This window comes from Prionailurus bengalensis, chromosome D3 (assembly GCF_016509475.1).
Source record: "Prionailurus bengalensis isolate Pbe53 chromosome D3, Fcat_Pben_1.1_paternal_pri, whole genome shotgun sequence".
Classification (NCBI taxonomy): Eukaryota; Metazoa; Chordata; class Mammalia; order Carnivora; family Felidae; genus Prionailurus; species Prionailurus bengalensis.
The window spans coordinates 66413075-66439962 of NC_057356.1; the positions used below are offsets into that span (position 1 = coordinate 66413075).

The following is a 26888-nucleotide window of genomic DNA, read 5'->3' on the forward strand; positions in this document are numbered from 1 at the left end:
AAATGGCATCTATGTCCTTAATCAGTGTACAGATAAGAAATTTGTTTTTTTAATTTGTCCAGAACAGTTGTATGATACATGGATTGTACACAACGTGAATAACTTCGGAGTTTCTACACTTTTCATTTTTTTTTTTAATTTCTGTTTTTAATTTCTCTGAATTTTAGGAAGGTTGGTGGGGATTGAAAACAAACTATTATTACTGGCATTGAGTAGATCTTATATTAAATTTACTACAACATAAAATAGAAGACATCCTAAAAAATGAAGGAGTAATAATCTATGAGGAAGTGTATTCTTTGGTAATAAACTCTTACAACTTTGAGATTTGGAAAGAATGTTATTAAATAACTGATTTTTATTTTATTGCACTTTCTTTATATATTTTATCTAACTGCATTTGAAGTGTAACAATTAATCTAGATAAATAAAAGTTTCAAAAAAGAAATGTTTCTTGTTACTCTATTGAGGATAGCATTGGTTGTTAGTGATTGTCTACCAGTTAATTCACATTAGGTGTTTGGGAGTCAAGAAACCTGCTTTTCCATTATGCAATATTAGTTTGTGGTCAGAATAATTAATAGATTTTACATGATGTTTTTGAGATGATTTTCAGGTTTTTTTGTAATTGCTATATTGAAAAAGGTAATAATACCAGTGTTAACATCAAAGGTTGAGATTCTTTTTCTTTACATGTTCTACTGAGTTATCCTATTAAAAATTGAGGAATATTTGGAAAATAGAGTTTAGACTGCTTCAGGGAGTAATCAGAAAGCTGGAATGGAGATATCTTTAACAGGGATCATAGAGATGGAGATGTGGCTAAAATTATATCTAATTTTTGTGTTCTTTGTGTACATGGTACAGATATTTCAGTTTTGTTCTCTGAATCCTCAAAGCAGTAGGTCATGAGTTTGTTTCTGAAATAGGAAGATAAATTGAAAGATGGTGACCTCTTCAGGTGCCCTGTTTTCCGAACTTTTAGTTTTTGTTGAATATCCAGATACGTGACCCGAGTTATCTTATGAATAACCTCCCAATTTTCCCAACTTTGTAGTTAGTGGTGAAATGTTAAAATGAAATTTTCTTTCTTGAGATCAACTTTCTAACTACTCTGATAATCTTGAATATTTGCTTTTACCTCATCTTTGATCCTCTCAAAATTAACTCTTAATCAGTATCATAGGTAACTTTCCTGGGTGAACAAAATGACCTGTCATTTACTAGTATGATATAAGGACAGATGTAGTCCTTAAAACTTTATTCCCACCTTGCAAACTTTATAATGTCTAAAATTTTAATAATTGAGATGAGTAGAATGAAAAAAGCACAAAAACAGTTTTATTTTGGAAATGACATAATGCCAGGTGCCTGGCTGGCTGGCTGGCTCAGTGGAGCATGCGACTCTTGATATTGAGTTCAAGCCCCATTATTGGGTGTAGAGATTACTTAAAAAACAAATTAGTAAAAATTTAAAAAAGTGAAAATGATTTAATGCCTGAACATAAAATTTCATTGTATATTGCATTTGATTTCCATTTAGCTCTGTTTTCTCAGACATTTTTCTTTTTACTGAAATAGCATTTGATATTATTCTGGAGAAAATAGACACACACAGATTTTGGTATTTAAAGCTGTTTTTTCAGAGATGGCACTTTTCTGTGTAGCTTTTTGTTTTTTTTCTGGTAGATGTAATTATTTGTCTTTTTCAACAGCTGCTTTGAAAATGACTGCTTTTAATTTTTTCACATTGTTCTATGTGTGCATATATATTTTTGATAGTAATAAAAATACAGCATAAGTATTCTCAAGTATGTTTTCTCTTATATTCGCAAATACAGATTTTCACCTTGGTAAGTATTTTGGTATGGAATGAAAATGCCTTTTTTCTTGAGTAGTTTCCGCCAAAATGCAAATTTCCTCCTGCAGCTCTTCAGGTTTGTCCTTCCCCTCAATTCCTTATTCCCCCCACACTGCATTCTCTCACTTGCCCACTGCCACATATACTCTCCCTTCTTAGACCCCTTGGCTAGGTAATTCCTAAGAATGCTTCTTTCAGGTGTAGCTTTTTTGAATCTGACTATCTGGATCGAGGCCAAGTGTGATTTCCACCTTTCTCATGTTGTTGTAGATAGATAATGGCCCTGGGCATAGGCCCTTTAATGACTGTGGCAGTAGAGCTTATATGGGATCATTTCGCAGTAACAAGATAGATTTTTTTCTCTCCTAGTGAGGGGTTTCAGGAGATTGGCTACACTGGGGAGGACAGAAGGAATTTTCTCTGAGCTTTGTTGTATATTATTATAGTTATAGAAATGGGAGTTGAAGGGGCAAAGTGTGTCTTGGGCCATTGCCCCACCTTTCCTTGGGCCCAAGACTTAACCAATAGAGAGAGAAGGAGGAGTGCATTTCTAGGGTGTCTGAGATACTAGAGGAATTCCCATTTCTCAGATCTAATTAGACCTCATACTGGGAGACTGACACTTGTGTTAGTGGGAGGCTCTGTAGGCTAGGATGGTGCAAAATATGAAATAATCCAAAAATGATCTCTGTTTGGGTATGAAACACTTTTATATGAACACACCCAAGCTGACATTACACTTCAGACAAAAAGAAACGTACAAAAGCCCATTTGTGAAGATCTCAGTAATCCCAGGAAAGCATTTGCTTAATAAGTGGGGTTAATCTATGACCAGTGTGAGGCACCAACCCAGGCAGGGATGTTTTCTCATAGCTGCTCCTGCTTTTTTTTTTTAAATAAAGTTTGTTTATTTTGATAGAAAGAAGGGGGAGGGGCAGAGAGAGAGAATCCCAAGCAGGCTTCGCCCTGTCAGCACAGAGCCCAGCGTGGGGCTCGATCTCATGAACCATGAGATCATGACCAGAGCTAAAATCAAGATTCAGACACATGACTGACTAAGCCACCCAGGTGTCCCTTTTCTCAAAGCTTCTTGCATGCAGGCCCTGTAGAGTAGAATTTACATGTAAAGATAAGCAAACAAATAAAATAGGGCAGGTGCTAATTATAGTGGAAAGATGGGGCAGTGGTCCAGTATTCTGCTGGTATGTCATCTTTAACTTTTGACATAACTCTGTGAAGAAATGAGTCCTAGAGCTAAGTAGTAGTAGGCAGGACTTCAACCTGTATGTTGGCTGCCAAAAATCTGTACGTACTTCCTATGCTGTTCCGTCTTGTATATTTCCAGTTCTCTCAACACTGAACAACTGTAATGTAATTCATTTCTGGTTCCACCTAATTAGGACTCAGATCTCTCATCTGTAAAACAAGAGTGGTAAATTATGTATTACCTTACATCATTTTTAAAAATATTGTGCTTTTGGTAGTGAAATTCTAAAAGGGGTTTGTCAGGGATAAATGCAGTAAAGGATGTTGGTTTTGTTTTGCTTCTTTGTTTTGTTTCACATTCTCTCAGTGAGATTTAAAGAACATTTTTTAAAGAAGAAAATAATAGGTTGAAAGAAAACTAATTCATAAAATTAAACACTTGATGACAGTAGTAGAGAAGGTTAACCATAAAAGAGTAAACTTCACAATGTCAGAAATGTGTGATGACACAGATACATCTGTATTTTATTATTTGAAAAGTTAGAACCTGTGTGTAGGCTAGGATATAGTTGAGAGGGTACAAACCTATTTCTAGCATAAAATGGACGAATCGATGTTCATAAGTCAGTGGATTGCTTGACTTTTAATTTTTTGCCTTGTAATTGTAATGAGCAGCAAAATTTTCAAAATCTTGCGATCAGGAGGAGAGACAGCACTTTGATTAACCACAGGCCAATTAGTTATTAACTAATTGTGTTAACATTTACCTTTATAGAGATATGCTATTAAGGATTGTAGAAAAACTAGGAAGTCATTATTATAAATTTATGTTTTAAGATTGTGACAGACATCAAGTTTAGCAGATGGGAGAATGTGTAGTTTGGCTAATCCTTAAATGTAACATGGAATGTGCTTACATTAATGATTAATTTTTAAATTGGAAATGTTTCCATGTGTAACTTGAAGTGACGATTTTGATGCTTTTGAAAGCCAAAGTAATCTTAGTAGCAGTGCATTTGTTCTCACAGTATAGAGAAAAATCAAGTGGGAGAGAGGACAGTGTCTCCATGTTTATTCCATCCTGTAATGAATTGTTAGAGTCAAATTGGAAGAATAGTTGCTGCTTCTCTTATTAATGTGCTGAATTTTCCCAGCTCCTCCTCCGTAGCTTTTTTTTCCTTTCTTTCTTTTAAAAGACAGATACAGTTACTACAGGATCTTAACCTGTCTCTTACTTCTGCTGTGCAGCAAGAATCACTTTTAAAAGAATATCACAAATTATCACCATCAGGTAGCTCGTATTTACTTAGTGGTTTAAAGTTCAAACCCTAATGCTGAGTGCTTTAAACCTACTTTATTTCATCTTGGTTTGCTAATGATAAGTGTAACATAACCTTGGAACATAAGATCCTTAATTTTGGTTTCAAGTTGGAAGAAAGATGGAAAGGCATCCATTCCTTTATTAAAGTTTGTATAGTACTGACTTGTCATTGTTTTGGATAGACTGGAAATGAGAAATGACACTGATAATAATTTAACTTTTAAGTATAATTAAAATATGAAAATATCACTGTCTTTGTTTATGATGAATACTAAATTTAAGCTAAGCTATAAGGTGTGCTGTTTGGAAATATGGAAGATACAAGAATGAAGCCAGATAACAAGTTTATGCTTGTATTTCCTACTGATGAAGACTTTCAGACAAGTTATTTCCATGGGTAGGTGATGTTAACTCTGCATGTACATATACAACTCTACTCTTTGCATGATTCTACATGTAGGAGTGGTACAATTTTGACTTGACTGTTGACCTGATGCCTCAATTTGGTGGTTGTAGGGGGGGGGGGTGGATGTGAGAGCAAGAGGTGGTGAATGGTACTAGTGGTGTAAATTTTAAAATAAATCTTTAATTTTTTGCAAAACAACACTTAACTAAAGCCCTTTTAAAAATAGAACATTTGGTCAAATAGTCAATATTGTACTTGACCCTCATATCTTCTGCACCCAAGTATTTGGACATCACACAGTATCTTGATTCCATAATAATCATTTTGAACTCTGACGAGAACTCCATAAATAATAGAGCTTTCTTTTCTTTTTTAGAAAAGAAAAACGTCAAACATAAACTAATTTTTTGCTATTTGAGCTGAAATCCATTACCAACTGATACTGAGGCTACACTATCGAATTTTCTGAACGTGATTTACCCTTTTGGGGGAATTGGAAATTATCTTTAAGTAGTCAACTGAAATTGTAATGATCGTCAGAATTTCATATTGTGACATGTCTGTTCTTATACAGTGGCACTTAACAACTCGTTTGCTTTTATTTGGTCATTTTTATTTTAAAAATGTTGCTACATAAACTTTTGGTTTGGGACCTTTGCTTTAAGGGATAAATATCCCAGATGTGTTTCATGTTTTGTTCAGTCACAATTCACACAATGGATGCTTGTATTAAAACTAATCTTTCATTGTGTTCTCTTTTAATGAGTCATTGGCATATGTATTCCTTCATAGTCCAGAGTTTCATAAAATAGGTGTGTTGAATGTAAAACAGTCTTGATATTAAAAAATCTTTATGGAAATAAATAATTTGCCTGCACTTTATAAATAGCTGTTGGGGGGAGAAACTGCATTCCTTTATTTCTGCTTTATTCTAAAATGAAGATGGTAGTAAAGGATGTATTTCATAATTGAATGAAAACTCTATTTTTGTTTTTTGCTATGAGAAAAAGGGTAGCATTAGCATTTAAAGCATGTATCTATTCTACAAGCATGATTATTGAATTATTTTAGCATGAATCACTGCGGTTTAATTTCTTTGGAAATCAGCTGCCTTTTTCGGCTAGTTAGGGTGATTTGGAGGTAGAAGGGATCTTTTTTTTTTTTTTTTTCCAGTTAGAACTTTAATATCTTCCTCTAAAATAACCCATAAGGTTGCGTATCGTTGCCTTGGAATGTGAGCTGGTTGTCTTTCTCAGGGAAAAGAAAATTTAGATATTCCTAACAAGACATCCCAAGCAAAATCCTGAAGGTGGATTTTGTGAGTATTGTCTTTTTGTAGAAAAAGTATTTTTTTGTAGAAAAAGTGTTTCTTTTTGTAGAAAAGAGTATTGTCTTTTTGTTATAAAATGCATAACACCCCTGATATTTTTATTTTTTAAAGTTTATTTTGAGAGAGAGAGAGAGAGAGAGAGGGCGAGCACAAGTGGGAGAGGGGCAGAGAGAGAGGGTGAGAGAATCCCAAGCAGGCTCCTGCTCAGCGTGGAGCCCGATGTGGGGCTCGATCCCATGAACCGTGAGATTATGACCTGAGTCGAAACCAAGAGTCGGGTGCTTAACCGACTGAGCCACCCAGGTGCCCTGATCCCTGGTATTTTTAAAGGGCTTTATTGGATATAGTCAAGTAGAGCTCCTAATGTTAACCTTATTTCTTTAGAGTAGAAAAATATGTATTTGACTTTCTTCTTTGAATCTAACAGTGACTTTTTAAGTATTAGCTACTAAGAGAAAGAACTAGATTCATTCTCTGAAAAACTATAAATTGACTTTTAATAGTTTGCATCAGTTTTTTTCCTTAAAAAATCAGTTTTACTTTCTCTGTGGAGTCTTCTCCTTTTTCATAGTCTTTTGCTCTATAGGAATGTGACGAGAATTCAGTGTAACTTTGTTCAGTACAGTCTTGTCTTCTGTTCTTCATAATAACACTCCTTTTCTCCTTTTCAAACGTGTCCCTCATCTTAGAAGCTTGGGTTATCTTTTCCACTTTCACATCATGTACAAAATATTAGATGTATAAACTGCAGCTTTTCTGACCAGGTAGAGTAATAAGATAAAGGCAACTGGCATTTAGAGGGCTCTTAGTTGCAGAAGTATTTTTCACCCCACAAGTTAGATACAAGTATACATTTTCTTTCCTCCCTAGATGGACCTCCAGTTGTAGCTCATTATGATATGTCTGACACCAGCTCTGACCCAGAAGTGGTAAATGTGGACAATTTATTGGCGGCTGCGGTAGTTCAAGAGCACAGTAATTCTGTAGGAGGCCAGGACACAGGAGCTACCTGGAGGACCAGCGGGATTCTAGAGGAGCTGAATGCGGAGGCAGGTTGGTCTCCCTCCCCTTCCCCTTCTCTAACGGTGTACTGTGCATGTGTCCTGGCAGCTGTTTTCCTTGTAGTGGACCTTGCCGAGGAGAGCAGGCCAACTAGAGACATCTGGCTTTCGATGATTGTGACTATCCAGGGTGCCCTTTACAACTGAAGAGGAGATGTGGGTAGCATGTCTGTCATTCATCTTTCCTAATATGAAGAAAGCAAAAATGAGAATTAATTGTAGGCACAGGTAGATTTCAGTATACCTATTTCTTGGGTTAAAAATGCTTAACATACGTTAACTACTCAGATGACCTTAATACTCCCCCACCCTCCCCTTCTCCAGGGGTTTCCCTCACTTAATCTGTATAGCAACCTTGCAGTACGGGGAGGGAGCTGATTACACCTGCCCCCTGGGGCTGTTCCTAAGAAGGGCTGCACTGTTTCTTCTGCTTCTAGGGGTGCCAGTGTCCCTGTCCCTGTCCATTCCTCTCCAGTAGTTCTCATGTTTGTCTTTTCCAACCCTTTTCTTTCAGTTTCTGCTTCTCGTATCTCAGGAAAATCTCTATCCCTGTCTTGCATAATTTATCTGGGCTCTATAATAATTCTGAAGAGTGATATTTATTCACTAAAAAAAAACATTGCATTACTTTTAAAAACCTTCCCTCCAACTCCAACTGTCCTGCAGTGTGTTCCTCAGTACTTTTTCAGCATTCTTTCTCATTTAAACCTTTTTCTTAAAGCACTAGTTCTTAAGTTTGAGAAAAGAGGGTGAGGGGATGGAGAGACTACTTTTGTAGTGTGTATTTTCTTTAGTGCTACAGAAGGAATATAGTTTTATAGTTAAATTATAAATAGCCTTGGCTTTTATGAGCTAATCCTGTAAATCACTACCTAAAATATGTTTATGGCAAATGAGTTTTGCAAAAATAATAATGGGCTTAGAACTTGTTATACTGAAATTGTTAAGAAATAAAAAAGAAGACAGAACTCCACAGATCATTTGTCCTTAATTCTTCCTTTCATAATCTTTGATTGGAACAAAATAAAAATCTCTGGTTGAACTTCTGATTAATTTATAGTGACTAATTTTGGAGCAGGACCTAGATTTAGTTTTAAGTAGGTTTAGACTGCTAACTATTTGACCTTGACCTTGGACAAGGTGTTTCTCCTCTGGACTTCAATTTTTATATGTATAAAGACTTGCTTTGCTCAACAAGGATCTTTTAAGGATTTATTATGTGTAAGTACTTTTAAAAATTAAGCAGTAATATTTTATATCAAAGGACAGTAGGTTGACCACATTTTGTGCAATATGTGTTTCTAAGTTATATATTTGTTCTGTATACTGGGAAATTTATCTTCATATTTTATCCATTGACACATGGTCCATTCTATTTCAGTTTTATTTCCTTGTTTCTTAGTCTTTCCATTAAAATGTAGACCACTGCATAGTAAGTTCTTGGAGAACACATCAAAATTTAACTTTTGTTTTTTATAGAGAGAGTTTTAATATTAGTTTAAACCACATGGAATTGTTAATATTTGACTTTTTGACCTATAACCCAGCAGTTTCAGATATTTTAACCTAATAATGCAGGTTGTGGGGTCTTAAAGTATCCTTAAAGTTACCAGCATTGGGGATAGCATCACATTTTAAGATTCAAGTAATTGTTAGCTTGGTTGTTTAAAACATCACTAGCCTTTGTGTACTTAATTCTATTTTTGGTTGTGTTTTTGAATTTCAGTAACACAAAAAAATGTTTTTTAAGTTTATTTTGAGAGAGAGAGAGAGAGAGAGAGAGAGAGAGCGCGCCTGAGTGTGTGAGCAGGGGAGAGGCAGAGAGAGAGAGAGAGAGAGAGAGAGAGAGAGTGAGAGTGAGTGTGTGAGCACTGTCAGCATGGAGCTCAGTATGGGGGTCGAACTCACAAACTGTGAGAACATGACCTGCGCTGAAATCAAGAGTTGGACGCTTAAGCTTAACCACTTAACCTCTTAACTAACTGAGCCACCCAGATACCCCTCAGTTATACAAAATTTTAAGAGTATGTCACTCAGGTATTTACCACCATTCTTAAGAAATGAAATGTGACAAAAATATGTGAGGGGGAACACCCATGGCTTCAACTCTGTTCCCCTTCCTTTTCCCTCTCCACTCCAAAGCTGTCTTGAATTTGGTATTTGATATTGGTATTCCTGTGTATGTATTTATATTTTTACTGCATTTGTTACATATCTGTAAACAAGCATGTTTTAATATTAATTGCTGTTACATAGAAGGTAATCATTTGTAACTTTTTTCAACATTTCAAGTTTTATTCTCGTTGATAAGTATGGCTTTGGTTCATTCATTTTTTACTATTTAGTATTCACTGTATGAATGTATCACAGTTGACTTACCCATTCTCTTTTTGGACATTTAGAGTGCTGTTCCTAATGATGCTACCATTAACATTTCTTGTATGTCTCTTGATACATGTGTGTGATTAATTTCTCTAGGATATAATATATAGAGAACATATGTATGTATTGGGCCATAAATTGTGTGTAGATTTTTGTATATCATAAGACATGGTCATCACTGTTCAACAGATCCCAATGACATTTTCTTATGAAGCCATTTATTGGCTCATGAAAGTCCTTTTTTCTAAATCTGACAATGCAGGTATGTGAGTAATAAAGAAAACTGCTAATATTCTCTAGTCTTGATATAATTGTCATAATGGGAACCCATCTTGCAGATTTTGAATATACTTACAGTGCCACAACAAAATGTTAACAGAATTTATGCTTGTTTGCCAATTTTATAGTTTTGAGATTTGAACTGTTAGCATCAATGAGATGTTATTCTTGTGGTTTTAGTTTAAGATAAATGTTCTGATGGTTAATCTGAGTTATCCTACTGTCCCTCCCAACAAAATAAAAACCCAGTCACTGAACTGACTATTCAGGGGTTAATCAGTAGCAGCATCTCAGATGATGTCCGCAGCCCCACTCTGTTTAGGATCCTTAAGCAATTATGTGATGTTTCAGTGTGCAAAAGAGTTTTTACTCTTTAGTTTTAGTTTTAACCAAGAAAAAGAATTGAAATTAAGAAAGCCACTGGTCAACAGAAGATCTCATCTTTCCATTTCAACTCTTGCCATGTGTTTACTTTTCTCTTGGTTGGTGCTGGAATCGCATAGTGTTGTAGGTGGCAGCTTGCTGCCAGCAAGCATCTTGTTTTGAAGCAGCAGCCACTCACATACTGTGTGAACTCCAATAAATGACAGTTGTTTCCCTGTCTGTGGAACTGGAATAAAACTAGTATACACCCCGAAAGATTATTGTTTGTACTTAGTACAGAATATAGCACACAGGCCTTCAGGAATGCTAGCGGGCATTATGCTAATATATTCATGCTGAAGTAGGCTGAGTAAGGAAGCAGGTGACTAATGGACCTAATCTGTGAATTTCTAATTTACTGTCTTCCCCTGGAATGAGTTGCTCTGGCTACAGGAATGTCCGATACTTGACCTGGGTGTCAAAATTACCCAGGGTGCTGATAAAAATTCAGAATCCTAGATTTCTCCCTGAAGATTCTGTAAGTAGATCTGGTATGGGGTCTGAAAAACCTGTTTTTGGTAATCACCCCCAGGTAACTCTTGCATTGGACATGTTTAGGAAACTATCAGTAGATCTGAAAATGGCTTAATTTTTATATATTGCTAGTAATAGCTCACTGTGAACGTAAATGCAGATGAAGCTAAGACCAGCAGAAGTCTGAAGTACTCTTGGTGTAGAAAGCTTGTAATTGTGATAAACTGAATTAGAGTGTTCCCCCGGCCCCCAAGGAAATTAAAACGAATACAGAAATGATAGTTTTTTTCCCATCAGCCTTTTTGTCAAGAAGGTAGGTTATTGAACATGTTCCCATCCCTGAAATACAGATGATAATCTTGATTTGTCCATAACACTAGTTGTAGTGCAGAGAAACAAATCTTGTTTCCTGTTCTTAGTGTAGGGCTTTTTATATTTAGGCTAGATTGGCCATGTTTCTCTTATTAGCACTTTAAAGTCAATGTAGCAGTCTTGTGAAGGAGATAAATTTGTTCAGGTTCCACTTATTTTTACCTGTTTTGTATGGACTATATATGATTTTAGATTTCTGACCCTCTCTTCCCCAACTTAAAAAAAAATTTTTTTTCATTTTATTATTTTAGAGAGAAAGTGAGGGTACATGAGTGGGGGGAGGGACAGAAGGAGGGAGAGAGAGAATCCTAAGCAGGCTCCACGCTCAGCACTTCACGTGGGGCTTGATCCCACAACCTTGGGATCATGACCTGAGCTGAAGTCAAGAATCAGATGCTCAACCGACTGAGCCACCCAGGCCCCCTTCTTCCCCTACTTTTTAAAGCTTTCTTAAAACATTCTTACTGAAAAAACTAAATACGAGGTAATAATTTACTACTTGGTTTAAAACTAAGTGAATAGTGACTTGAGATATTAACCTTTTTTATACTTAATAGGCTGTTGTCATCTGGTATGTAATAATTTCCTTTAATGTGCTGCAAATCAGTTCAGGACTAGTTCTTCCTCAATAGATTTGTGATTTAAAAAATAACTACATTGGGGTGCCTCGGTGGCTTAGTTGGTTGAGAGTCTGAATCTTGATTTCGGCTCAGGTCATGATCCCACGGTCATGGGATCAGGCTCCGTGCTGAGTGTGGAGCCTGCTTAAGATATTCCCTCTCCCTTCTCCCCCCTTCTCCCTTCTCCCTTCTCCCTTCTCCCTTCTCCCTTCTCCCTTCTCTCTTCTCTCTTTTCCCTTCTCCCTTCTCCTCCCTTCTCCTCCCTTCTCCTCCCTTCTCCTCCCTTCTCCCTCCTCCCCCCCCTCACCCTCCCCACTTATGTGTGCACACTTTCTCTAAAAAATAAAAATAAAAAGTGAAATGATTTGTCCTTAAGAAAAAAGTAGCTACATTATTTCTTTGAAGACAAAAAGAAAAAAAATGTTTGCATTGATGATTTAGTTACTTTTTTATGCTGTTTCTTTCTGACTTGTGTGTTGAAAAGGTCTGTAGTGGGAGGACGAAAATTTAGAATTTTCTTAGAGAGTACATGAAGTTATCTTTCCAAAGAGCCACACAGGCAAAGAGCTGCATAGAGAGGGCCTCCTGCCCCAATAAAATATAAGTCCTGTGATTTACTTTCAGTTTAATATATGGTAATTGTGGTATTTACACTTTCTCTACAGGGCTTATTCTTATCCTGAAACAGGAAAGATTAATTGCCATTGACAGTTTGAGAACTCCATAGCATCTTTGAGACTCACTTTTGTGTATGCTTTGGCCATTGCTCTGTCATTGGATTCCTATGAGGTCACGAGTTGGAGGGATGACAGTGGAGGATGGCCCAGGGGCCAGAGAACTAAGCCCTGCACAGGAGCTCCCAGAGGAATGTATGGCATTCTGAAGAGTGTTACGCTGAGAGAAAAGGACTAATAGTCCTGGGTCTGAAATAGATAGAAGAGGGGATGTATTCCTGGCCGTTGGAGAAAGCCTTGGTGTCTCTTGTAGAGCATGGCATCCCATAGACTTGGTGGGGTCTCAGCTGACTTGTTATCTGAATGGCACATTTTATCTAATGGCTCTGACAGGAAATGTGGCACAACTCTCACACCATTAGTCTAGAGTTAATATTCACCAAGAAATTTGTATTTAGTCCCTATCACTTTCCTCAGTATCCCTTACTTATTTTTTTTGATACTGATTTAAAAAAAATATTTTTTTTGTTTATTATTGAAAAACAGAGACAGAGCATGAGCAGGAGAGGGGCAGAGAGAAGGGGAGATACAGAATCTGAAGCAGGCTTCAGGCTCTGAGCATCAGCACAGAGCCTGATGTGGGGCTCGAACTCACAAACCGCGAGATCCTGACCTGAGCCGAAGCCGGATGCTTAATCAACTGAGCCACCCAGGAGCTCCTATTTGATACCGATTTTTAGACTAAGCAGTAAAGATACTGGTTACCAGAGCACCTGATATTAAGTGATCAATTTTAGAACATCGCACAAGTTCTGTAAATACCAGCAAGGTTGGATTACAATTTTTATGGCCCAAATTGCACCACCAGAATGATTTGAATTGCTCTAATGTGAAGTCAGTATGTAAATTACTAGTTTCTAGATCCATAATGAATGAATAAAGTTAGAAGAATCTTAAATATTGGTGACAGTTACCTTGTTTTTCTTAAGATATTGTAATAAAATTGTGAGCAAAAGTAGCATAGTAATTTTCATTTCTTCCCCTTTCTTTAAAAAAGAGTGATGATATTTCTAGATCTGAAATGAGGTTCTGTAGGTGATATGGTTATAATAATGAGGGACCTAATCAGTGAAGACCGGTTATTTAGAAATATTGATGACTGGGGCAGAACATTTCACAAGTTGGAATCATAAATTAGAATTGCGGGCTACCCTCAGATTAAAAAAAATTTAAAAAGAACTATGGAGATAGAACTGGGCACAGAGGCACTAAGAACTAATTCTGTCATATTCTTGTCGTGTTTTCTTAATTACTGTTGAAAAGATTTGGGTAATCAAATATAACTATATTTTAGTTACAATTATAGTAATAACTATAGTTATAGAAACCATGACTCCCACAACCTGCTTTTTTAGTTTGGTTTAATTCAGTTATCTTGTTTATTTTGGGGATGGTAAGGGCTGAGCCCTTTGCTGTGAGTCTACCACGGGGAGGTTTGTTTTGTGTGTTTTTTTAAAGTTTGTTTATTTTTGAGAGAGAGAGAGACAGAGTACAAGTGGGAGAGGGGCAGGGAGAGAGAGAGAGAGAGAGAGAGATGTAGAATCCCAAGCAGGATCCAGGCTCTGAGCTGTCAGCACAGAGCCTCATGCAGGGCTCAAACCCACAAACTGCAAGATCATGACCTCAGCCGAAGTTGGACGCTTATCCAACTGAGCCACCCAGGTGCCCCTACTACAGGGAGTTTTAAGTGCCTCTTGGGGCTCAGCTGCTTAGAGAGTAGGCATGGAGAATTTTAGGGTGGTTGTCCACATAAATAATGAGCACTCATATAAGAATAAGGAATCATGATAGCGGGACATAAAATAGAGACTAAGTGAGGTGCCAGTAATGTTTCATGGATGAGTGAAACCGTCCTGTAGTTGGTATGTGGCAGTCAAGGGAAGTGCCCTGGGAGATAGGGGCTGCTGGTGTTGGTACATGAGGATGGACAACAGGATTTGTCAGTGATTCTGGTCCTGAAAGTCAGGTGTAGGAGCAGCTACCTAGCAGCAGTCAGGCTAGGTGGCATTTTCAGGAGTTCAGTTTCCACAGGGGAGGTGAAAGGAAAAGCTCAGTGCAGTTTTCCATGGAGCTGACATTCCAGAGGGCAGTGGAAAGGTTGTAGGAAGGTAAGTAGTGGGTGGCTGGATGGAGCGAGGGAGAGTAGCAGCCGAGTAGAGGACCAGACTGTAGAGCAATGGATGGGTCCCAGAGGCTTGTGTTTGTGGGTAGCCAAGAGGGTTGAATTACGGTGTTTACTTCCCCTAACCACTGGTTTTCCTCCTATTCTTGCTCTTGCTTTCTCCTTTTCCACGGGGGCCTCTTCTGTCCTCTCATGCTGTTACTTCCTTTGCACTGCTCTTCTGCCTCACTGACCTGCCACCCGGTCCTTTGCCAGCCCCCTGCTGGCTTCACTTCTTAGCCACTCTAGCATGTTTAAGCTCACCTCTCCTTCGCCAGCTCCCCAGCTTTCCTGGTGTACCCAGCTGGCAAAGTCAGATCCCCGTACGCACACTTGGAGCCTGTGTCACGCTGCTTAGGACACGCTGCTTAGGAGCCTGTGTCACGTAGCTGGGAGAAAATCACATAGCTGCAGAGCTGAGGGTTGAGTTTAACTTCCTAATCTGCAGCCTGCTCTCAGTGCTGCCAGGCAGATCCTGTCTTTCCTTAGGCAGTGTTCTTTCTTCATAGTGTTCCTTCACTTTTCTGAACCCCCACCCTGCTACCCTACCCATACCTGTGCTCTGCACGTGGCCTTCCCGCATTCTTCACAGATGCAGATTGCCTCAGCCTTCTGCCATCACATCTGTTTGTTCTCTGCCTTCCCCCCCCAAATTTGGCCAGATCTTTCCCATCTTTTAAGATTATTCATACACATGCATTCCCCTCCCTCAAACGCATTTTTTTCTTTCTCAGTACTATCCTGTTGCCTTATCTTTCATAGCATAACTGTTTAAATGTGTCTGCTCTTTCTGACTTTGCATTATCATTCAGCTTGCCTTGCCACATTGGCTTTATACCTATCGCTCCTGAGGCTCTTCTTGCCAAGGTATATGTGTAGTCATCTCACTACTGATTCTAGTGGACTCTACTTAGTCCCTCTTCTCACTGAACCTCTCTGTTGGGCATTGATAAGCACTTCTTCCTAGAAATGATCATTCCTGGCTGTCCTGGCTTCACATCTTAAGGTTTTCTTACTACCTCTCACTTAACCTGGTGAGCTGCCCTTCATGCTCCCACCCTTAATTATTGGTGTCCGTCAGCATTCTGCTCTAGGCCCTCTTCGTTCCTCTTGTTAACTTTTACCTTCCCAGCTGTTGCTGAGGACTCTTTATTTCTCCCTCGACCTCTGACATGAGTTTTTAGAACAGTACCTCCAGCTGCCCCGTGGACATCTCAGACACATGTCCTTATCACATCCTAAGCAGCCATCCTCAGCTGTTCATTGGTGCACCAAAGGGCACTGTTACTCTATCTGGTTACCTAAATCAGAAACCTAGCCATCATTTTTTACTTTTAATTGCCCACCATTACTAACTGTCTGTGTATACACGCACACAGACTGTTCCCCATTTTGTTTCTTTTCTAGTTCAGCCATAGTCCTTTCTCATCCAGGATAGCAGTCTAACTGGTTTTCTTGCCTCTAATATTCCCTGCTTTGATATTAGTTGCATTTCTACACGCCAAAACGCAATTTTTAAAAATGGAAAATCAGATCATGTCAGTGCTTAAATTCGTCAGTGGTTTCCTACTTCGCAAGGTCAAGTTCCAGACTTCTTACTATGATCTGAACTCTGTTGACTTTGCCAGCCTTGTTTCCCATTACTGCTTTTACTATATTACCCCACATCTCACTGAACTTTTATACCCTAAAGGGCAACACAGTGTTCTGTATTGCTACTTCCTCTCATTTGTGCCTACTGTTTCCTGAGAGCTTTGTGTCTTTGATTATTCTTAAGTCTGGGAAATTTCCCTTTTCTATGTCTTTTTTATTTTTTTGAAAATGTTTGTTTAGGGGCGCCTGGGTGGCTCAGTCAGTTAAGTATCCGACTTCGGCTCAGGTCACAATCTCACGGTCCGTGGGTTTGAGCCCCGCGTCGGGCTCTGTGCTGACAGCTCAGAGCCTGGAGCTGTTTGGGATTCTGTGTCTCCCTCTCTCTCTCTGCTCCTCCCCCCATTCATGCTCTGTCTCTCTCTGTGTCAAAAATAAATAAACATTAAAAAAAAAAAAGCATTGAAAATGTTTGTTCGAGAGAGGGTGGGAGGGTGAGTGGGGGCAGGGCAGAGAGAGAGGGAAAGAGAATCCCAAGAAGGCTTCACACTGTTAGTGCAGAGCCTAATGCTGGACTCAAACCCATGAACCATGAGATCATGATCTGAGCTGAAATCAAGAGTCAGACCCTTAATTGACTGAGCCACACAGGTACTCCCTCCCTTTTCCATATCTTTAAATTGCTCTCTGACTGAGCAATTTTCTTTTTTTTTCTTTTTCTTTTTTAAACTTTTTAAAAAAGTTTATTTATTTTGAGAGTGAAAGTGAGCAGGAGAGAGGCAGAGAAAGAGGGAGAGAGAGAATCCTAAGCAGGCTGTGCACTGTCAGCATGGAGCCCGATGCGGGGTGCAAACTCACAAACTGTGAGATTATGACCTGAGCCAAAATCAAGAGATGGACACTTAACAGACTGAGCCATCCCCTTTTACTTTGAGAGAGAGAGAGAGAGAGAGAGAGAGAACGAGCTGCAGAGGGAGAGAATCTCAGGCTCCATGCTCGGTGCAGAGTCTAAAGCGGGGTTCGATCCCACGACCCTGGGATCATGACCTGAGCTGAAATCAAGAGTTGGACATTGAACCAACTGAGCCCCTCAGACCCCCCAGCAATTTTCAAGCCATGGTATAATGTACTGCTTTTTCGAATCCCCAAGTATATCGTGAGCTCGTTGAGTTGAGCATAGGCACTGCACCTCCTGTCTTTGATCTCTATAGTATTCTTAGCACCTAGTGCATAGCATGTCATAAATAAGCATTTATTGTAGGAACAAATAGAAGAAGCAAATTGTTATAGTTGCACAAAGCAAGGCTGCTGAAAAGATTGAACATGGACAAGTTGAAGGTTTGAAAAAAGAGACTATCAATTTGTATTCTTTCCTAGAAGTGTAGTAGGAATAGTGTATATGATGATAGTTCTAACTTCAACATTGAACTAGAAATTAGACAAAAGACTTGGCCACAAACAAGGTATTGGCATCAGAGCAAGAATCTGAGTTTACCAAATCAAGATTTAACCATACTTCATTTAAGCAACCAACCCAGATTTAACAAAACTGGGCTTTATCTGGTGAATGCCACCTTTCATTTGCTTGTGACGTTCAAAGATACTTACCCACTGCCAGTGTGTAGAATCCTATTTAGGCTATTCGTTAATACAGAAAGTTTAACAAGCCCTTGCAAACTGTAATATCTCAATTACCTGTTGTATCTGGAAGCCATTTTAAGCTTTTTAGTCTTTTTTCTCATCAGTGTCATGTTCAGTTGAAGAAAAAAGTAAAAGTAATATTAAAGAATTGTAAAAAAGACCCACAGTCCAAGTCAAGCTTGATTGCTTTTTACAACTTTTACCCAGCACCAAAATATTTTTAAAGTGTTGTACGTGACACTTTCTGTGTTATGCATATGTTTCCCCAAGTTTCTACATAGACTGTAGTCACTATCTTTGGACCTCATAACATTTTGCTTATTTAAAGTTTTTTCCCTTGGACTAAATTAAATTCTCAGAGATGGGATTACAAGGTCAGAGGGTATAGAAATTGTAAGACTTTTGCTTTGTGACTGTGTATCATTTTCCAAGAGGGTTATACTAAAATTTCGCAGGAGTATGGAAGTACAAGGTTTCTCAGTGACCTTGAAACATTGGTATGAATGATGTGAAGGTGATGGAGGAAGAGGGGAGAGTTGTATGTGTAAAATCTTACTGATACGTGCTTCGTTTATATGAAGTGTCACCAAGGATTTTTTTTTTTAAATACGGAGGAACAGTATTGTATCAGATGATAATATATTTAAATAAAAACACCCTTTAAAGAGTAATTGAAAATTTGTGCCTGTTGCAACTTGGTTTATTTCATGTTGACTCCTAGATATTCTATTTCATAAAGGTCATAACATTTAAGAGCTGGATACATAAGCTGAACTATTTTAACTCTGGTTAGAATTGTTTATATGGCTGTGTACTTTGATGTTATGCTCTTAGCCTTTGTTGAGAGAGAGTTCTGTGAAGCTCATGTTTTCTGTGAGTTGGGAGAATGTTATATTCTACCGTGTAATAGATGCTTTGTGAAGCCCCTTGTGGAAAAGTTCTTATATGTCCCACTGCCACAAATTGTCATGCTTTTTCAGAATATGTGGTTTCTTTCTAATAAGAGCTGTCAGCAACGTATAGGTTATGTTTTAGTTGTTCAGAACAAAAATTGTGATCTGCCTCTAGCCTTTTCTTTTAGATGTGGTTTTGGGTCAGATTTTGTCAATTCTACATTCCTTTTGAGAAAAACTGTTAAGGTTGTTTAAAAGAAGTTTGTTAAAACTTTCATAAAGCATTCCAGTGTAAATATGATATTAATGAGTACCTCTGTTATTTATTCTATTTATGCCTTTGAGCTTTTCTGCTTTAGAATTTTGTTCTGTTAAAATTTACCCTGGGGTGGGGAGGGTGGTGGTGGTGGTGGTGGTGGTGGTGCCTGGTTGGCTCAGTCAGAAGAGTTGTGATTCCTGATATCAGGGTCATGAGTTCAAGCCCCACAATGGTTGTGGAGCCTACTTAAAAATAAATAAGTAAGTAAGTAAGTAAATAAATAAATAAATAATAAAATTTACCAGTAAGCAGTAGAGAACCTTATTGCCCTCTAGGTGGTGACAAACCTGTTATACAGGTCATTTAAAAGGAGACTAGAGTTGAATGCAAAAAGCATTACGGAATAAAATATAATAGAGTATTATCATAGTTTATATATACCTATTTACTAAAGTACTTAGTTTTTTTTCCTCCTAATGAATAGAGAATGAGAGACTTGACAGTTTAACTCTGCCAAGCTCTCATGTGGCAGTTCTGTTTCTGTGATTAACCTGGATGGGAAATCTGTCAATGAGTGTTTCATGCTGCTTGTAAGAAGTCAGACTGTAGTGCTTATTTTGCCCCCCTTCTCTCTCAGGTCATTTGGATCCAGGATTCCTAGCAAGTGACAAGACTTCGGCTGGCAATGTACCACTCAATGAAGAAATTAATATTGCCTCTTCAGATAGTGAAGTGGAGATTGTGGGAGTTCAGGAACATGCAAGGTAGGACATTCAGTGGAGCATTCTGATATTTTAAATGTGAATTTGATTTTAACCATAAAGTGAGAAGAAAGTGGTAGTCCTCACGGCATGGCTGGCATGAATGGTGGGAGCTACCTTGTAGCTTCCTGTGGCTTAGAAAATGCTTTTTGATTAGACATGATAATGAGCTTGAGAATGTGTTGCATCTTCTATCAAGAACATCTCAACCATATATGCATGTGAAATAGAACTGATGTTTTCCTCATATTTTTAGCAAATGTCTAGATAACCTTGACAGATTTTTCTCTTATGGCATAGTGTCATCCTACCTTTCCCCCTGTCATTCATATTTTCTTGCCTTTCACTTTATCTTGAAATGTGTTGGGAGCAAACAATTGGGAAATATACATCTGACATCATACCTGTATTGCTTGTTTCCTAAAGCACCTCTTCTTGTCGTTCATTAAAACCTGCGAGTTACTTTGGTCTATTCCTAACATAGTATATTTCTAGTGATGTTCATGTGACTCAGGCAGTCCTATTTTTAGGATTAAAAGCCACAAGACATCAAATTTGTCTAGAGTTATGAAAATAACTTTTGAAGTTTGTCATTCTTTAAGATAGGGGTGAGCAAACTATAGCCCACTGGTCTGCTGCCTGTTTTTATATGGACCTTGTGCTAAGACTAGTTTACTTTTTAATTTAAAAAAAAATTTTTTTTTTTTTTTAGTATTTAATATTTTGAGAGAGAGACAGAGTGTGAGTAGGGGAGGGGCAGAAAGAGGGAGACACAGAATCCGAAGCAGGCTCCAGGCTCTGAGCTGTCAGCACAGAGCTGGACGCATGGCTCGAACTCCCAGACTGCAAGATCATGACCTGAGCTGGAGTCAGATGCTTAACCCACTGAGCCACCCAGGCGCCCCTAGTTTACATTGTGAAATGGTTGAGGGGGGACAGGATCAAAAGAAGAATGATGTTTTATGACTTGTGGAAGTTTTATGAAATTCACATAAATACAGTATATTTATCCATAAATAAAATTTTATTGGGATGGAGCCATGCTTGTTCATTTACGTATTATTTGTGGCTGCTGTTGCATTCCAGTGGCAGAGTTGAGAAGAAGTTTCAACAGACACCTGATAGCCCTCAAAGCCTAAGGTAATTAACTGTCTAGCCCCATGTAGAAAAACATTTGCTGATTCTTGCTTTAGATAGTGTTCCTTAGAATTGGTTATAGTCCTCTCAGAGGTATTCCTGAGGAACATTTAGCGCGCGCACACACACACACACACACACACACACACACAGAAAACAAAAATTTAGACTCCAGAAAATCTGTGTTCTATATAGCAAACAACTTTTCTTCTATGCTGCAATAGTTAAGTTGTGATTTCTTTCCTGATTTCCCCAAGTAGATACATATATCTACACAATATCTACATTACCTGGCTCTTAGATCTGATTTTACTCTTTGGTTAGAAAGGAAAACATTCACCAGCATTTCTTCTGTTGTTTATGTAGAAAGTGAACTTAGCAGGAGAGAGCGCAGGCAAAATACACATGCGTACAAATCGAAGGTACCTTTGTCTTAGAACTGATTCTACTTTCTGAGAGCATTTTTCAGGTCATACCTGTTGGGACTTTAAGGTTGTAGAATTATGTCATGGTTTAACATGTCTTCTCCCCAAAAGCGGCCAGTTCACTTTATCAGACCTAACCACTTCCATCTTCTGTCCTGTGTTTATGCCAGAAGTATTCCTGCATAGCTGCTTCCTTTTTTCTTTCCTGTGTTTAATGATTATTTCCCCTTTTCTGGTGGGAAAGAATTTTCGTTCTTCTGTCTTTCCTTAATCTCATTCTTTTTCCTTTTTTTTTTCTGCCTTAATCAAATACTTTTTCCTGTTCTCTCTTTTTTTTAATCTGTTCCTTTCATGTTGACTTACCTCTTTAGATGAAAGACTATAGACCTTCTGGTTTTTTCCTTTACTTTAGCATGTGTTTGCCATTATTTATTTCACCATTGTTCCTTGCAATAAAGAAGACATGAGTATCCTTTTATTCCCTACTGTAAACCTTACCTTGCCTATTAACAGATTGATACAGGTAAATTATCTTCAGTTTGCACATTATCCATTCACCAATTTTGTCTTGAGTTACATTTCAAATTTTAATTCACTGTTAGTCATGTGTTCCTACTGAAGTAGCAAAGAGTGGGTAATAACCTGTGTTGCTTATTACTTAATCTCTTTCTCTCTCGAAACATGTTAACTTGGTTCAGTTCTCTATTATATCAAGTCTCCCTTCTTTACTGTTTACTTGTGCCTACAAATGTTACAGAGTGAGCCACCCTTCTTCTTGGCTTCTTTGTTCAACTTTTCTTCCATCATGAACTCCTTAGCTTCTTTTTTTCTACCAATATTTTTGGTATCCGGAGTTAAAATTATCATTATATTTCTCTTAAAACTCAGAAATTTAAATTTTAAGTTCCTACCCACTCCCAACACACACACACACACACACACACACACACACACACACACACACACACACACTTTGTCTACTACACCCTTCTCCATACTTATTAGGTCTTTTATCCAGATTGTCACTTTACTCTATAGATATGTTTGTTCCACTCTTGAACTAAGTCAAGTGGCTGACTACATTTTAAATAACATACAGTACATAACATTACTTTCAAGGACTTTTTCCTTACAGGCTCTGAAGCATAAAGATGTATTCTGATACTTTGGTTTGAATCCTGTGGAAATACAGTCTTAGAGGTGACAAATGTATTATGAAATCTCAGTGGTGGTTAATGCTGCCCATACAATAGAATGTTGGCGTTGAGAAGTTTTGTTAGAGTACTTTGAGCTGACGCTTGTGTCATTCTGAGAGGGTCTTTTATTTTGGTCTTTGGGTTGAGGACTGAATAGAGTCTTACTGGCTCTTTTGTGTCTTTCTGAACATTTTCTAGCACTTTCTTTAGAGGAAGCATGATAATCTTCCAAATAATTGAGATTAAAAGCTGAGGAGCAGGTGGGGGGAGAAGTTTTCTTGTTGGTTGCTTCAGAGTTACTCTTTTGGCTGCCTGTATCTCATCTGGAATTTATTTCTTTTACAGGTCTAGGGTTGCAGTTATGAAGTATTGATGGGCTTCTGGCAGGGTTATCGCTTGGAAAAAGGTTTTAGGTTTTGATCCACATCTTTTTGTTCTAATTTGATTTGCATGCATAGATGTTTTGTTTGGATTTAGTTGTCCTGTTCTTATTTTTTCTTTTTGGTATTCTACCTTGTTGTGGGCTGAGAGTTTTTAAAAACTCAGAATTGGTTCTTGAGCTTTTCTCTTTGGGAATGCTCTGATTTGCATTGCATTGCATTGCCGTTTTTCCTTATTGGAAGAATTTTGTTTGACATTGCACTCAGTAATTTTAGTTACAGTGTGTCTTTTTTTTTTAAGTTTTTCTTTTCTTGCATGTTAATATCTTTACCTGTTCTTTTAATTTAGATTTGATATGTTCCTTTAGCTTCTGTGTTTTTTCTAATCACAGACTAGAAAGCATGCCTTCTGAACTAATGGTTTGAATGCATCTTTTCTGGCTGCCTTGTATTGTTGTAATTAACTCGCTGTGTTACCTAAATGTTATCATTTCTAGGAGTTAATTTTTGGACAGTCCATTTTCACAAGATGTTCTTTGCAAATTATAGAGACTTTTACAGCACCTCTAGCTCCTCTGTGCCCACATAATTTTGCCAGAACTTTTAATTTATGGCCCTCATGCCGATACTTTTCTTTTTCCTTTTTCCTTTTCTTCTACCAGCTTCATTGGTAATTGCCCTAGGAAGATAAATGGATATAGCACAGATCTTTCTGTTATGGAACTGTTAGAACAGTTTCTTTGATACCTGTCCTCTGAGGCTTTTGGGAATAATCAGATCCTAACCTCACTCACTGTAGTCTTTGGTCCTGTGTTCATTTGTCTTAATGTTGGTTCATCCCACAACAGAAGAGTTGATGCTAGAAGCGTTTTGCATTTAAGATGGATTGCTTCCTAGAACTAATTGTAAACATTAACCCTAAAAAAGCAGGGGAGGCAGACAGGCATTTTCTCTGAAGCCATGAAGATTCACTTCATCTTTAGCTAGGAAAAATAAGTAGGAATGTTATCTAAAAGGTCATGTTCAGGCTCTGTAAATGAGAGCAAAAATGATTAATATTTAATGTTGTTTTCGTAGGACAGTAAATGAACTGTATTAAAGCTGACCATGAGAGCCTGCCCTCTTTCTCTGTTTTTTCTTTTCCACTGTGAAGTCTCTCCTTTATTGGTTTCAGTATATGAAGAGCAGGAAATTATTCTATCAAAACTTACTGTTTATAAAGTAGGTTTTTTGGGGGGAAGTGAGTCCTAAGCATTTTCTTGAATATAGGACTCAAAATATGACTCTAGATTATGTTTTGTACCAATTGTCAATCATATGCAGATTAAATGCTTTGTGAAAACAAAGCCTGTATCTACACTAGAATTAGTTTGGATGAATTAAAAAAACAGCTGAGTATGGGACTCCTGTGTGGCTCAGTGGGTTAAGCATTCAACTTTTTATTTCTGCCTGGGTCATGATCTCACAGTTCATGGGGTTGAGCTCTGCATTGGGCTCTGCACTGATAGCGTGGATCTTGCTTGGGTTTCTCTCTCCCTCCCCTTCTCTCTGCCCCTCTCCCGCTTGTTTGCTCACTGTCTCTCAAAATAAACAAACAAACTTAAAAACAGCTGAGTACGTTCCCACTCCATGTCTTTCATCATACAGGGAAAGGGTATGTGTTAATACCTGAAACTGTATATTTTATGTGCATAGATTAACAAAATTTTGAGTCTCTCACTTCTGTTTTTATAGGGCATTTCTGTAGGGCTTATAACAATTGTTCTGGTCCCTTTTCCTCCTGAAACCTTTCCCTATCTGGTATAAGTTGATCTATAATGTACACTGTCTTATAAAATAGTTGAAATGTTTATCCAGCACTCTTTGTTTACCAGCATGAGTCCTTTTGTTGTGTATTTAAAAAGGGAATGTGTTAAAAGCCTTGTTCTGGCCTCATGCATCTCTTAGCTACCATTTTATTTAAGATGATTGAGGTCATTAAATCATAAAAAATTTTTTGAGTGTTTTATTGACTTTAACACACTTAGAAAAGTCATAAATGTACACTTTAGTTTTTATAAACTGCCCATACTCCGGTAACTAGCACTCTGATCAAGAAACAGAAGTCTCGGGGTACGTAGGTGTTTCAGTCAGTTAAGCAGCTAACTCTTGATTTCTGCTCAGGTCATGATCTCACGGTTCGTGAGTTCGAGTCCCGCATGGGGCTCTGTGCTCAGGGCAGAGCGTGCTTGGGATCATCTGTCTCCCTCTCTCTGCCCCTCCTACCCCACTTCCCCACTTGTGCTTGCTGTCTGGCTTGCTTGCTCTCTCTCAAAACAAAACAACACAACAAAAACAAAAAACAGAAGTCCCTCTTGCACCATCTTCTTGTCAGAGCCTTCCCACCACTGCACCCCGTGACTTCTAAAAGGAGAGTTTTGCCTGTATTCTTAAAAATTTTAAACTCAATGATAACCTTAGAAGTCTTCTTAGAATACTTTCGTATTCCTGATAGATGTCCCAGCACTTGCTTGAAAGCGTAAAAGGAAGTTGTTTCCATTTGATAGTAGTTGTAATTGTTGCATAGTCGTGATCACCTAAAGCTTCCCTCTGTAAACTGATTGATGGTTGTTAGTCTGCTCTTGAGATCTCTGTACAAGATGGAGTAGCCACCTTCTTCCATGGCGATTCTCCCTTCTTTGGGAATTGACCTTCTAGTTACAGTTAAATAGGAGCCAGGAGAACTTTTGACTAAAGATGGAATCATCACATTCTCCAGAGAATCTAAAATTTTGAAATAAGAGAAACAGATTGAGAGGTTGGGGCTTGAGTCCAGTGAATGAGGCCTAGTTATCCCATCATTCTTAGGTTCTTTGAGGTCCTCAAGGGTCTTTCCAACAAATTCTGTTTTTTGCTTACAGTAGTCCAGTACTTAAAGTAGTTTCCAGTAACTGGAATCATTTGTAACATAACTACAGAAGTGATCCAATTTAGATAGTTGAAGTGCCTCATCTCCTTATTCTCCCTCTATCCATCATTCCTCAGTAGTAAATAGTGGCTCTACACCTCTCACTCTTGTATAGTATCAGTACCTTCTAGAATCTGCTTTGCTGTAATGACTCCCACGGGCTAAGCAGTGCTCCTTACAACCAGACACAGTACAGTACTTCAGCTGTAGTCTGAGGAAGGCATAGTTACTTAGTGGAAAATAAACTCCCTGCCGGAGACCTCGTTTTGTTTGGGTTCTGTGCTTACCTTGCTTCAGACCCTGGACAGTTGCCTTTTGGCCTTGGTTTTCTCTTCTGTAAAATGAGCAGATTGGCTCAGATCCCTTTTAAAGTCAATCCCTTGTATGATTACTTAGGGAGCAGTGTAGAGTAACAGTTGGGACTAAATACCTCTTTTATTTCAGAAGTATTTCTAGGAATTCTGCCAAAGATGACATCGATTCTCTCTGTAGTCATTCATTCTCTGAATTCTACTAAATTTCTAGCTACGATTACTTTAATTAGTACTTGTACAGATGAGCTTTTGAATTATTGAAGAACTTTATATTTTTAAGTCGTTAATCTGGGCCTATCTTTGCACTCTGCTGACTCTCACTGTGTTTTACCTTACCTAACTTAACATACACATTTGTGAAGTGACAGCGTGATGTTGTGAAAAGCATTGGACTCCACATCAGACCTGGCTTGAAGCTCCTTGGCCCACCACTTTCATGCAGTGTGACCCTGGGCAAATCATGTAACCGCTTTAACCCTCCATTTTGCTTTCGATTGAGTATGGGTAGTAACTTCCACATCTACCTCATAGGTCTGTTGGGATTGTCCAATGAGGTGAGACTGCTTAAGAAACAGTATTCTAGTGCCATCAGTCATCAAAACTGTTTCTGTAAACATTGAATGGACTCCTTTGGCTGACATTCTTCTGTGATTACATGATCACTTCCATCTGAGTGTACTTAATGCGTTGGACAGATCTGGATTAGCCTTTGGAC

General features: G+C 38.1%; 1 protein-coding gene across 5 annotated transcripts in view; it reads left to right on the forward strand.

Moving 5' to 3' along the window:
• The window catches only part of CD3H18orf25 (chromosome D3 C18orf25 homolog), an 85113-nt gene that overhangs the window by 53437 nt on the left and 4788 nt on the right, over positions 1-26888 (forward strand). Inside the window, exons 3-6 of one of the 5 annotated variants that reach the window (XM_043558725.1) lie at positions 6995-7177; positions 19651-19777; positions 20861-20914; positions 22878-22938. In XM_043558725.1, the coding sequence (XP_043414660.1) occupies positions 6995-7177; positions 19651-19777; positions 20861-20914; positions 22878-22905 (392 nt within the window). In that variant the 3' untranslated portion in view covers positions 22906-22938. The remainder of the gene's footprint in view (positions 1-6994; positions 7178-19650; positions 19778-20860; positions 20915-22877; positions 22939-26888) is intronic. The other 4 variants (XM_043558722.1, XM_043558723.1, XM_043558726.1 and 1 more) reach the window with 4 other exon arrangements.